At 39.8% G+C, this 12,276-nt stretch overlaps 1 protein-coding gene across 1 annotated transcript; it reads left to right on the top strand.

The window, feature by feature from the left end:
• Nucleotides 1-1,843: 1,843 nt before the first annotated feature.
• On the top strand, nucleotides 1,844-12,037 carry LOC310935220 (prostaglandin E2 receptor EP2 subtype-like; the record flags this gene model as incomplete). Its single annotated transcript, XM_083899073.1, has 3 exons — nucleotides 1,844-2,620; nucleotides 6,165-6,366; nucleotides 12,000-12,037. 3 exons carry the CDS (start codon nucleotides 1,844-1,846, stop codon nucleotides 12,035-12,037), a joined length of 1,017 nt encoding a protein of 338 aa, XP_083755199.1.
• Nucleotides 12,038-12,276: the final 239 nt, after the last annotated feature.

Here is a 12,276-nt window from a genome sequence, read left to right as displayed (position 1 = left end):
AGTGGAATTATTTTTTGATAACTAGGCGTTTCCTTTCAATTTGAATCCAAAATCATAATTAATTTGTGTCATATTCGACACTTTGACAGGCTTTTATTCTGAAACTATACATCAGAATGTCTTAAGACTAACTGGGTCACACTATCAGGTCATATACTATCACCCTGAAGTGGAATTATTTTTTGATAACAAGGCGTTTCCTTTCAATTTGAATCCAAAATCATAATTAATTTGTGTCATATTCGACACTTTGACAGGCTTTTATTCTGAAACTATACATCAGAATGTCTGAAGACTAACTGGGTCACACTATCAGGTCATATACTATCACCCTGGAGTGGAATTATTCTTTGATAACAGGGCGTTTCCTTTTAATTTGAATCCAAAATCATATATAATTTGTGTCATATGTGACAGTTTGACGGGCTTTTAATCTGAAACTATACATCAGAATGTCTTAAGACTAACTGGGTCACACTATCAGGTCATATACTATCACCCTGGAGTGGAATTATTCTTTGATAACAGGGCGTTTCCTTTTAAATTGAATCCAAAATCATGTGTAATTTGTGTCATATTCAACAGTTTGACGGGCTTTTATTCTGAAACTATACATCAGAATTTCTTTAAACTTAATGGGTCACACAACGGGGTCATGTTCCATCACCCTGAAGTAGAATTAGTCTGTGATAACAGGGCGTTTCCTTTTCAATTGAATCCAAAATCATGTGTAATTTGTGTCATATTCGACAGTTTGACAGGCTTTTATTCTGAAACTATACATCAGAATGTCTTTAAACTTAATGGGTCACATTACAGGGTCATGTACTATCACCCTGAAGTGGAATTAGTCTGTGATAACAGGGCGTTTCCTTTTAAATTGAATCCAAAATCATATGTAATTTGTGTTATATTCGACAGTTTGACGGGCTTTTATTCTGAAACTATACATCAGAATGTCTTTAAACTTAATGGGTCACACTACTGGGTCACATTACAGGGTCATGTACTATCACCCTGAAGTGGAATTAGTCTGTGATAACAGGGCGTTTCCTTTTAAATTGAATCCAAAATCATGTGTAATTTGTGTCATATTCGACAGTTTGACGGGCTTTTATTCTGAAACTATACATCAGAATGTCTTTAAACTTAATGGGTCACACAACCAGGTCATGTACTATCACCCTGAAGTAGAATTAGTCTGTGATAACAGGGCGTTTCCTTTTAAATTGAATCCAAAATCATATGTAATTTGTGTTATATTCGACAGTTTGATGGGCTTTTATTCTGAAACTATACGTCAGAATGTCTTTAAACTTAATGGGTCACACTACGGGGTCATGTACTATCACCCTGCAGTGAAATTAGTCTGTGATAACAGGGCGTATTCCAATAAAAAAAAGTAATGGCTTAAGCTTACAGTTGTCAATTATATGAGCTTTTATTTTGAAAGTACATTTCTCAACGTCCGTACATTTCCGTTGCTAGTATTTGCTTTAGATGACGGTCTTTCGCTATGTACCCGAGGGATGCTTTTATTTTGAAACCAGTTCTGAGACGTTGTTACCGTAAACCTGCTTTAATCACCCACAGCAAAAAACTGGGTTGTCAGGTTTGACTGTCGTTCACGATGTGTTGGCTGGCTTGACCGCAGTCTCAAGAACCCTCTACCTCTGATCCACCCACAGCCCTGAATGTGTGCGTGTGTGTGTGCGTGTGTGTGCGCGTCCGTGTGTGTGTGGCGGGACAGACAGGGAGGTCTGTGTTTGCGATATGTACGCTGACCGACATCAATTCACCCTCATAGGTCCACGACACCCGCCGGTGTGTGGTTATAGTGTCTATGGAAAACACCTGTACAGATCACTACATGTGCCATGACATCGTTGATGTGGAATCCGGACAACCCCTGACATCTGCGGTGATGTTCTCAGCAGGTGTGTTGGGTAACATCGTGGCTCTGCTGCTGTTGGAAGTCCGGCGCAGGAAGAGCAGTGCGTCTCTGTACCAGATCCTGGTGACTGCGCTCCTCCTGACGGACCTTCTGGGCTCCGTCTCTGTCAGCCCCGTGGTTCTGTCAGCTTATGCTCAGAAGAAGACTCTAGTGGGGATGAGTGTCAACAAGGAAATGTGCTTCTACTTTGGCTTCAGTATGACCTTCCTAAGCCTCTCCACGCTGGCTCTCCTGTGCGCAATGGCACTTGAGCGCTACCTCTCCATAGGCTACCCCTATTTTTACGAAGAGCACCTGAGCAACCGCAGTATTTATATCACTCTTTTGCTCATTTACATAAGCAGCATCATTTTCTGCATCCCTCCCCTCCTGGGTTTCGGTGCATATGTGCAGTACTGCCCAGGGACATGGTGTTTTCTGGAGATGGGACACACAGTTGGAACGGATACAATTTACATCGGATTTTACGCGTCTTTCATCCTCCTTATAATCTCCACCACGGTCATGTGCAACATATATGTAATTTGCCTACTGGTGATGATGCACAGAAGGGGCAAAATGCGCCGTTGCGGCCGCAGATCTCGCTCCATGACGGAGGAAGTGGCGCATATCCTGCCGCTTTCGTTGATCACTGTGGTCTACATCTGCTGCACCTTCCCTTTAGTGGTAAGAACTTACATTTTATATTTGTCTCTTGACTATATATATACGTGTATATATATATAACGTTTATTTATAGATAAACACAATTATACATTCATCATATTAAAATGGGTCTTTTAAACCTGAAAAACAAAACAACAATGATAACAAAAACATTAAAAAACATAAACAGTTATAACACATCACATTAGTCTATTATATACTGATATATATTATTATATTACAACACTGAATGTTTATTCCTCCTCCTCATCTGTCGAATTCAGATATTTCATAAATTAATGAAATGGTCCCCATCTTCTTTTCCATTGATTATTATTATTATTATTGCTATTGTCGTTGTTGTTATTATATAATTATTAATAATATTATGTCATTATTATTATTGTTGTTGTTATCAGTGGTAGTAGTTTTTCTTTTAATTTCATCTTGTCTCGACAATATAACAATGACAGTGACAGTGCTGCACAAGTAATAGTAAAACCAACATTTACATAAAGCATGCAGCAGGGAAAACAGATGTAAAGCAGCCTTAAAGTCATCAATATGCATTGTCCCTTTTAAATAAATGCATTTCAAATTTCAAATGTCAAAAGTCTTGATATAACGAGGCCCTGAAGGTCAGAACGCAACAACATTACAGAAAACACAAGAACATTTCACAAAACACAACAAAATGTGTGTAGTGTAGACACTGTGGTGCACTTTGAAAGCATACAACATGTACTGTCCACCAGAGTTTATGCTATCATTTTTCTTTGATGGCCCATGTGGCTGTTACGGTGGCCGACAGGGGCAAACGCACTGCAAACCCCAAAACACCAGCAAATGAGAAAACACCGGCAAACAAGAAAACACCGGCAAGTAACAAAACGCCAGCAAATAAGAAAACGCCAGCAAATAAGAAAACGTCAGCAAGTAAGAAAACACCGGCAAGTAAGAAAACACCAGCAAGTAACAAAACGGAAGTGCTCCAGGTCTGTGGGGGCGCTGTCGTGCAGGTCTTCGACCAACCTGTTGACTCGCAGTGTTGGAGTAGCATCCAGCTGCAGCCCCGGAGACCAACACCCTGGCGTGATAATAGTGGTTTAATGTACAGGATTTTTTTTCTAAAAACTTTATATACACACCGAAACGACGGGAGTGATTTTTATATTAAGCAAGAACGAAGGAAGAATATAAAAGTACGTTAGCCTGTCCATATATTGAGCGCCACAGCGGGGACAACGACCACCTCCTAACCACCTCCCTGGAGCCCCAGAGCGGATACAACAAGCACCACATACACACTCACCCCCTGGAGCTCCGCTGTTATACTTTTTTCACCGTTTTACACATTTTTCACACTATTAACCAATAAAACCTTGTCAGATATCAATGTTTCTTCCCTTTACTACTACTCACTGTTTATTTGTAAAACTAACTAAACTAAATCTTAAAAATAAAATTAAAAAAATTGTCATGTCATAATTTTACAATAAAGGTTTCTATTTTTTATTGTTTGAACGGTGATTATTGTATGCAATTTTATATTCCCTTTGAGGTATTTTGTATATTTGTATATGTGTACTGGAAAAGTTTAAATAAAAAAGTTTTGACCCAACACTGCGATTGTACCCAGCTGCAGCCACGGAGACCAACACCCTCGTGACAGATTTTGTTTAGTTAGTTTTACAAACAAACTTACAACAATAATCACCGTTCAAACAATAACAACCTTTATTGTAAAATTATGACATGACAATTTTTTTCATTTTATTTTTAAGATTTAGTTTAGTTAGTTTTACAAATAAACAGTGAGTAGTAGTAAAGGGAAGAAACATTGATATCTGACAAGGTTTTATTGGTTAATAGTGTGAAAAATGTGTAAAACGGTGAAAAAAGTATAACAGCGGAGCTCCAGGGGGTGAGTGTGTATGTGGTGCTTGTTGTATCCGCTCTGGGGCTCCAGGGAGGCGGTTAGGAGGTGGTTGTTGTCCCCGCTGTGGCGCTCAATATATGGACTGGCTAACGTACTTTTATAGTCTTCCTTCGTTCTTGCTTAAGATAAAAATCACTTCCGTCAAACCACTCCCGTCGTTTCGGTGTGTATATAAAGTTTTTAGAAAAAAAACCCGTACATTAAACCACTATTATCAAGCCAGGGTGTTGTTGTCACGCCAGGGTGTTGGTCTCCGGGGCTGCAGCTGGATGCTACTCCAACACTGCGAGTCAACAGGTTGGTCGAAGACCTGCACGACAGCGCCCCCACAGGCCTGGAGCACTTCCGTTTTGTTACTTGCTGGTGTTTTCTTATTTGCCGGTGTTTTCTTATTTGCTGGTGTTTTCTTATTTGCTGGCGTTTTGTTACTTGCTGGCGTTTTCTTATTTGCTGGCGTTTTGTTACTTGCTGGCGTTTTCTTATTTGCTGGCGTTTTCTATTTGCTGGCGTTTTGTTACTTGCCAGTGTTTTCTTACTTGCTGGTGTTTTCTTACTTGCTGGTGTTTTCTATTTGCTGGCGTTTTGTTACCTGCCGGTGTTTTCTTGTTTGCCAGTGTTTTCTCATTTGCTGGTGTTTTGGGGTTTGCACTGCGTTTGCCCCTGTCGGCCACCGTAGGCTGTTAATATTTAAAAATTCCAGCCATTTAGGACATATAGTATTCTTAGGCCACATCCAGATGGTAACAACACAAAACTTAAACAATCTTCTTCTTTTTTTTGTATCGCCATTTTCTCTGTAAAGACATCCATCCATTTTCTACTGCTTTATCTCAGCTGATGTAGGGTGATAGGTGGGGTCACACCCTGGACAGTTCACCAGTCCGTAAAGACATAATTTCAGGAAATTTAAATATGATAGCACTGTAGCTGCGATGTAACTTTACACCAAAAACAGAGAAGGCATTGTAAACATTAGATATTATAACACAAACAGACACAAAATGAACCGAGCCAGGGGTTTGTTTATGTTTATGTTTCCGTGTGAATATTTAGTGATTTTACAGATCCTGTAATGTTGTTTTATGTGAAATGTTGTTGTGTTTTGACATTCAGGACCATCGTATGATATGGATATATGCTAACAATATAAATAAAACTATATGCAAATCCATGAATCTCAAAAATCTCATGCATTAGATTGGGGGACTTGCAGGTTTGAGACCTCTGACATAAACAAGCATATCCTCTATGTCTCTGATTATATCCAGAACCTGAGGTACAGAACCTGAGGTAGTCAGTGCAGAACTCTAAGATATGTATGGACACTAAACTCTGTCTCATCTCGTGTCCCCGCTGGTAGCCATGTTTGCAGTGAGAGTCAGTGTTTCTTTGAGTCTGGTTTACAGTGCAGGGGGTGTCCTAAGTGCAGACAGAAGAACACACAACCATGACTTTGACTTTTACTATAGACACTTTTAATATGAAATGTTGTCTTCATGTTTTCATAGTTTCTAAATTTGTAATGCATTGATAAGGTCTTTAATCAGAACACAGCTAAATGTGGTGTAATATCATTATAATAATTCTATATTTTCTCCACACACACAAATGCACAAACCTCTGCAGCTCCGAGTGTACATCAATCTCACTGGCAGCCATGGGGAGTGTCATGCAGCTGACCTCAGAGCTCTCCGTTTCCTGTCATTTCACTCCATCATTAATCCCTGGGTCTTCATCATTCTCCGCCCATCTATTCTGAAAATCATCTGGAGGAAGTTGCACAAACTGCAGACATCCACATCAACTGGTCAGTCCACAGAAGCACCAGGTGAGAGGAAAATGAGGGCAACAGTGGCAACTTTCGCACAATGAGCAGACACTCCGCAGCTGGGGTGAAACACCTGTAATTGGTATCACTCCGGGAAGTCATGGACTGGCCTCAATATGTGCTAGTAAGTCGCCAAATTAGCTGTTGTTAAAGCTCACCAAGTTGTGTCCAGCTCTTGGTGGTGTTGTGAAAACACACACAATGGCGGTTTCTTCTCTGCAGACATTTCCACAAGAGATAGAATGCATAGAGCAACTTGTGACGTAGATCTCCAAGTGATCACACACATACATTATATGTTTCTCCTCCATTTTTAGCTGTTTGTACATGACGTCATCCAGAGAATCTCAATGATGATTGGACATTGAGTCAATCAACTGGAGAGATGGTGCAAGAGATCTTGTCTCACTGCATGACAAATGTGTGTCCTGTGTGAACACAGCATAAGGTCAAGCTGCACTTTGTACATGCTCTGCTGGACTACACCATTATTTCTTCAAACTCTGCATATCTGAACTTGAAGTTTGACCTTTCTTCCCCAAGTTCAAATTTTGAATGCAAGTGGATGCAAGCTATAGACTGTTCTATTTGTATTTTGTCCTTTACTTCCAACTACTCTGCATTTTCACCAAAAAAGAGCCAAAACAACTGAATTCTTGTAGAGTTACCTCAAATATAATCACCTGACACCAACAGCCTTGGCATTAATGGATAGTTGGGAATTTAAAAATGCCTATGTTTTTTTTTATTAATGCAACATAAATATAAAATATCAATAGCCACACCACAATACTTTAGTACTGATCTACGAAGAACTGGTGCCAACTGCTTCTCAGTATCCATCCCTATTCTTGACCAGGAAATCGTTTTCATCATCCTCGTTTTTTATTTCTGCAAAAAGTTCATCATCATCATCAACATCTCTTTGGTTCAGAGTGGTGAGCTCAGTTCGCAGTACAATGTCAACATATGATCCTGGAAGCTGGGTAATGGTGGATTTTTATGGAATCAAATGAGGTTCAATAATATTTTGACTGTGTCATATGATGATGCCTTTTGTATGAATGTGTATTTTCTTGTGTCCAATAATGTATATTACACGACAAATGTGTTTGTGTAGAGAATTAATGCGTCATTCAAATCTGTGCAAGAATATTTTGAAACTAAGGTTTCAACAACCTGAATCAACAATACAGTATCAGATGTGTTTGCATAACAGTAGCTTTGTAAGTATGAGTGTGAGTCAATGGGCCAAGTATCAGACAGATGTGTGTTACTGGTATTGGCATCAATCACCACCCTGAATTCAATATAATTGAATTGAATTCAAATCATAACATACATCATCTCAAGGCACTGTACATAGACACCATCATGCAGTGCAGAGAAACCCAACAATTCACACAATGAGCAAGCACTAGGAATCAGTGGAGAGGAAAAAACTTTCTCTTCACATAAGAAATCTCTGACAGAACCAGACTCAAAGATCTGCAGCCATCTGCCTCGACCGGTTTGGGTGAAAGGAAAAATGGGGGACAGAAATCTAAGGTAGAATCATGTAATAATTTCTTATGTTGAGCATTTCCACACTTTTATTTACAGCCATCAGGAGAGATGTGGGGTTAAGTGACATGCCCAAGGACACATCAGACTAACAGAGCCAGGAATCAAACCCACATCCTTTGTGTTGAACGACAACTTGCTTTACCACTGAGCTACCTTTGAAAACAAGGCAAAGCATTACAAGAAAAACACAAAGTTGAGGAGTTGCCATGCTCATCAGTACCATTGAGACTAGAACCTGTCCACCGCCAACTGTAGGAACATCATCCTCCATATCTAATTACAAGAACACTCAAAGGGTTAATGCTTTATGGATATGTATAGAAATGTACCTGCTTATAGCTATTACCATCTTACTGAAGCATGGGAAAAGTGACCCTGATCTGTTAAGATATACACATCTGAACATGGATCAGATCCAGATGAAACTTGGTACTTGGTGGTGCATACATAAATTGTGTTCAAAGAGTTAGGGTTGAGCATTAGACAACAACAGTAGATTCTCACCTAAATTGAATGAAAATCATATTGGTCCATCAAAAACTGCAGACAGGAAGTAAGTCAAATAAACCCATGCCAATGAAAACATAAGATGTTTGGCAGAGGTAACATGGAGCACAGTAGCACTATATCCTTTGGTCTGACGACATATAAAACATTAGGAAGGAGGTCCCCATTTTACCTATACAGTGAAGATCAGAATCAGAATCCAATAATCTTGCAGCTCCTCATCTAATGCATAGCAGATATGGTGTAACTGAACTGTAATTGTTCACTTTTATTTCGATATGACTTTGTCTTATTTACTTCCCATTGTGTTTGTCATTGCCATGCAATATATACAGATCAGAAAAGGAGAGATTTGTGTTACCCTTTTTACTCATTTATATTTATGGATTTTGTATTTATTTATGTATATTGTTTTTTTTTTGGTGTGTTTAATTTGTGGCGACATGGATTGTGTTGATATGTCTTGTCTTAAATAAAACATATTTGATATACAAAAATAGCTCTTGCGTCTTTTCCAGTTACCCATATACCGGTCCTGGACTTCAAACAATAAAAGTCCAAACTTCACTCAGTTTCTTCTGGTTTTTGCTCTTGGCTGCAACCGAACAGCTGAATTCTTTGTTAAATACCCTGAAGATCTGTTGAACAAGAAAATAATGGTGAACCTTCTCTCTAGAGGAATGTTCACGACAACAGTTCCCCTCCTTCCTATTTTGAAGCCAGAAGCCTTCAGATACTCAGCTGTATCGTGTCTACAGCTTGTACTGTGCTCTAATCCATGGTGAAAGTCATGCAATTTCTCAGACTTAGCCAACCTTTCCTCCACAGTCATGTTGCACAACAGGAAACTGTGGTAGTAAGCACCAGAAGTAGTCCAGAGGGGAACTTCCTGACATGCATGCATCTAAGGCTACATCCATATATGTCTCTGTTCTGAATACCCTGCTGAGCATTTTTTTTTTTATGAATCTGGCTCCATTTTAGTTTGAAAAATACTTTTAGCCTTGATGTGGGAAAAAGTGGTCTATTAGGCAGTGATTTAGATTTAATATATTTATTTTCTTTTTTAAACCAATATTGTGTTGTTAGCAGTGCTTTCTGAAAATATGCAATCAACTGCAGAGGAGCGACTCAACTGTCTCTTCACACTGGCATGCACATGCTCAGTGAAACTGAATTATCATGTGATCTACGTTTTTGAATGCAGATTACTTCTGATACTGAGCTGAAACACTCATCTTGACACAGATGTTTTAAAATCTATGAAAACAGGTTGGATGTAGCCTTCTTTCAAAGAAAAGTCACACTTTCCTAAGCCTAACATTAATGATTAAGCATAAATGTATTAGTATTGTTAAATGATTCATATAATTGTGGGATGCTTGTTTTTTGGTCTATCACAAACCCTTGGCCCTACTCCTTGCACCTGTACGCCTGGCTTTCTCCTTTCTTTGGTTGCCCTGTGTTGCCATCTCATCCCTAGGAGATGTAACACAATTGGGGGCTGGTACGGGATACTTTGGGCAACTAAGGTTGGTGAGTCAAAGGAATTATTAATGCAATTAATCATGAATTTTGATTTGCAGGACTTTATTACCAGTCCTAATGTTGTAAAGGTTGATTCAAGCTATAAGGATGACTTGGTCTGGGCTTAAGAAGGACATCAAGGATATTGTTGTGGTGAAGCTCATTGAGTTAAATGTTCTTGCAGTCCCTGTGGGCCCAGTTCGGCCATCAGACATTGTGGGTGATCCCTCCGTAGCTGGTTACCAGGATTTAGAGGCTACATTAGCTTCTCCAACATGTGATTCTGTCAAACCTGACAACGCCACCTTGCCTCGTTTTGATAGATAGAAACTGAAAAAGAGATTAAGTTAAAACAGCTTGAAATGGAGGCTATGAGAATCTCCTCTAAACACTGGCCCTACTGGACAGCCCAACACAATTTTGGTTAATTAGCATCTTCTTAGATGGTCACCCATGAACAGGGTTTTGTTGTCTCTAAATGTATTGCTTTAGTCCCAACATTCAGAGAGGTTGACTAATATTTTAATACTTTTGAGAGAATTGTACTGCATTACCCTGGATTTGCCGTTGCAAATAGTTTCCATTCTAATCAATGATAGCATTTCCATTGGGCGCGCTGCGGAACGTCTCAGCAGTGTCCCAGAAGCGGCTCGCCACGCCGCATCGCTATCGATAGGTAGCAGTTCTATTTTTTCCGTTGCCACTGCTGAACCGCGTAAATTTCAACAGAGCAGAACGACAGGTAGTGCGACACACACTCAAAGTAAATATTTCTGCCCCCCTTTCAAAATAAAACACAATACACAGGTCATATAGCCTGTCATAACTTCACATGAACATTACATCGTGACCAGTGCTACCAGGTCAACAGTCAATTAATCAGAGCGTCTCAGAGAGTCATAATGTACGACGAGAGACTGATTGTTGAAGTGGAGAAACATAAAATCATTTATGACACCAGATCAACAGTTCTTCCACGTCGGAGAATGTAAGAAGCTGTGTTGTTGTTGTTTCCTTTATACACACAGTCTATCGCGGGATCTCGCGAACTCGCGTCCGTTCGAGATTATCACGTGATCTTCTGTGAAAACCGCTGGCTCCCAAGGCTCCGCGCCGCTGCTGTAACGCGCCTGGTGAGGTAAAAGCTATTACTTCCAATTCTTTAGTAGAACATAGCAGAGTATAGTCATCCGGAAGACCAAAAATGCCAATGTGTGGTGAATAGTTCTTGAAAATACCTTAGACTTGGTGTTGAAGTAAATTTGCCAAAAGTTAGACTCCCAAGGCAACACGCCCGGTGGGGATTGCCACTGGTTAGAGGTCGAAGTCGAACGCGTCCAGTGGAAATCCGGGGTGAGACTGGCCGACGGACATGTGGCCTATTTTGCTTCAATGCAAGCAACAATTAGCTGATACTCTCACCAGTAATTTTACCTATTTGACTGCTCGTTAGTGCAAATCTAATCTAATCAGCCAATCACATATCACAAAATCAATGCATTTAGTTGACATAGTAGACATAGTAGATTGATGTGCTGCTGAAGTTCAAATTGACTTTGAATGGTTTTTAGGTTTGAGTATTTCAGAAACTGCTGATTGACTCGAAATTTCACACAAAAAAGAATGATCAAAAAATTAGAAAATACTGTATGTAGTGAGCAGCATCTTCTGTGGGAGAAAATGTCTTGTTAATTCCAAAATTCTGAGGAGAATGACAGGTTCAAGATGATAGACAGTAAACAGTAATTCAAATAACCATTTCCATATTCCTTTATATACCTTTAGCAAGATGCCAAAATTGCCTAATATATTCAGCCACGTGGGGGGTACATAAGTGTTGTTGTACATAAGTGTTGTTGAGTCTTTGTGGCGACTCCTGCTGGTGTCTGACAGTAGTTGGGAGTAAGTTGTTGGATGGCAGGGGGCTGGGCCAGTTTGGCAATTTGATAACTGGGGACACCTGGGCCGTATTCGGGTTTGCCATATAAGCAGGTTCTCATACATTGTGTCTCTCTCTCTTTTTCCCCTTGCAGACAGACGCCTGTCTCCCCGGGTGACGCGGCAGCCTTAATCCTTAGTTCTTTTGATTTCTTTTATGCATCATACAACATCCAGACACACCATATTTACCATGCATGCACACCTTACATGACTGATCTGACTGACTCTCACACCTCACGTTATTGTATTTCCTGATTTATCTTTATTATTGATCTAAATAAATATGATTTGTTATTCCTTTAACGGTGCGTCTCCATTTGTTTGTCATGGCCTAGAGCCAGCTGTGACAAATGGGGGCTCGTCGGTCAG

This window comes from Microchirus variegatus (genome assembly GCF_963457635.1).
Source record: "Microchirus variegatus genome assembly, chromosome: 12".
NCBI classification, from domain to species: Eukaryota; Metazoa; Chordata; class Actinopteri; order Pleuronectiformes; family Soleidae; genus Microchirus; species Microchirus variegatus.
Note: the sequence above shows the minus strand (reverse complement) of the source record. Positions and strands in the feature narration are given on the sequence as shown.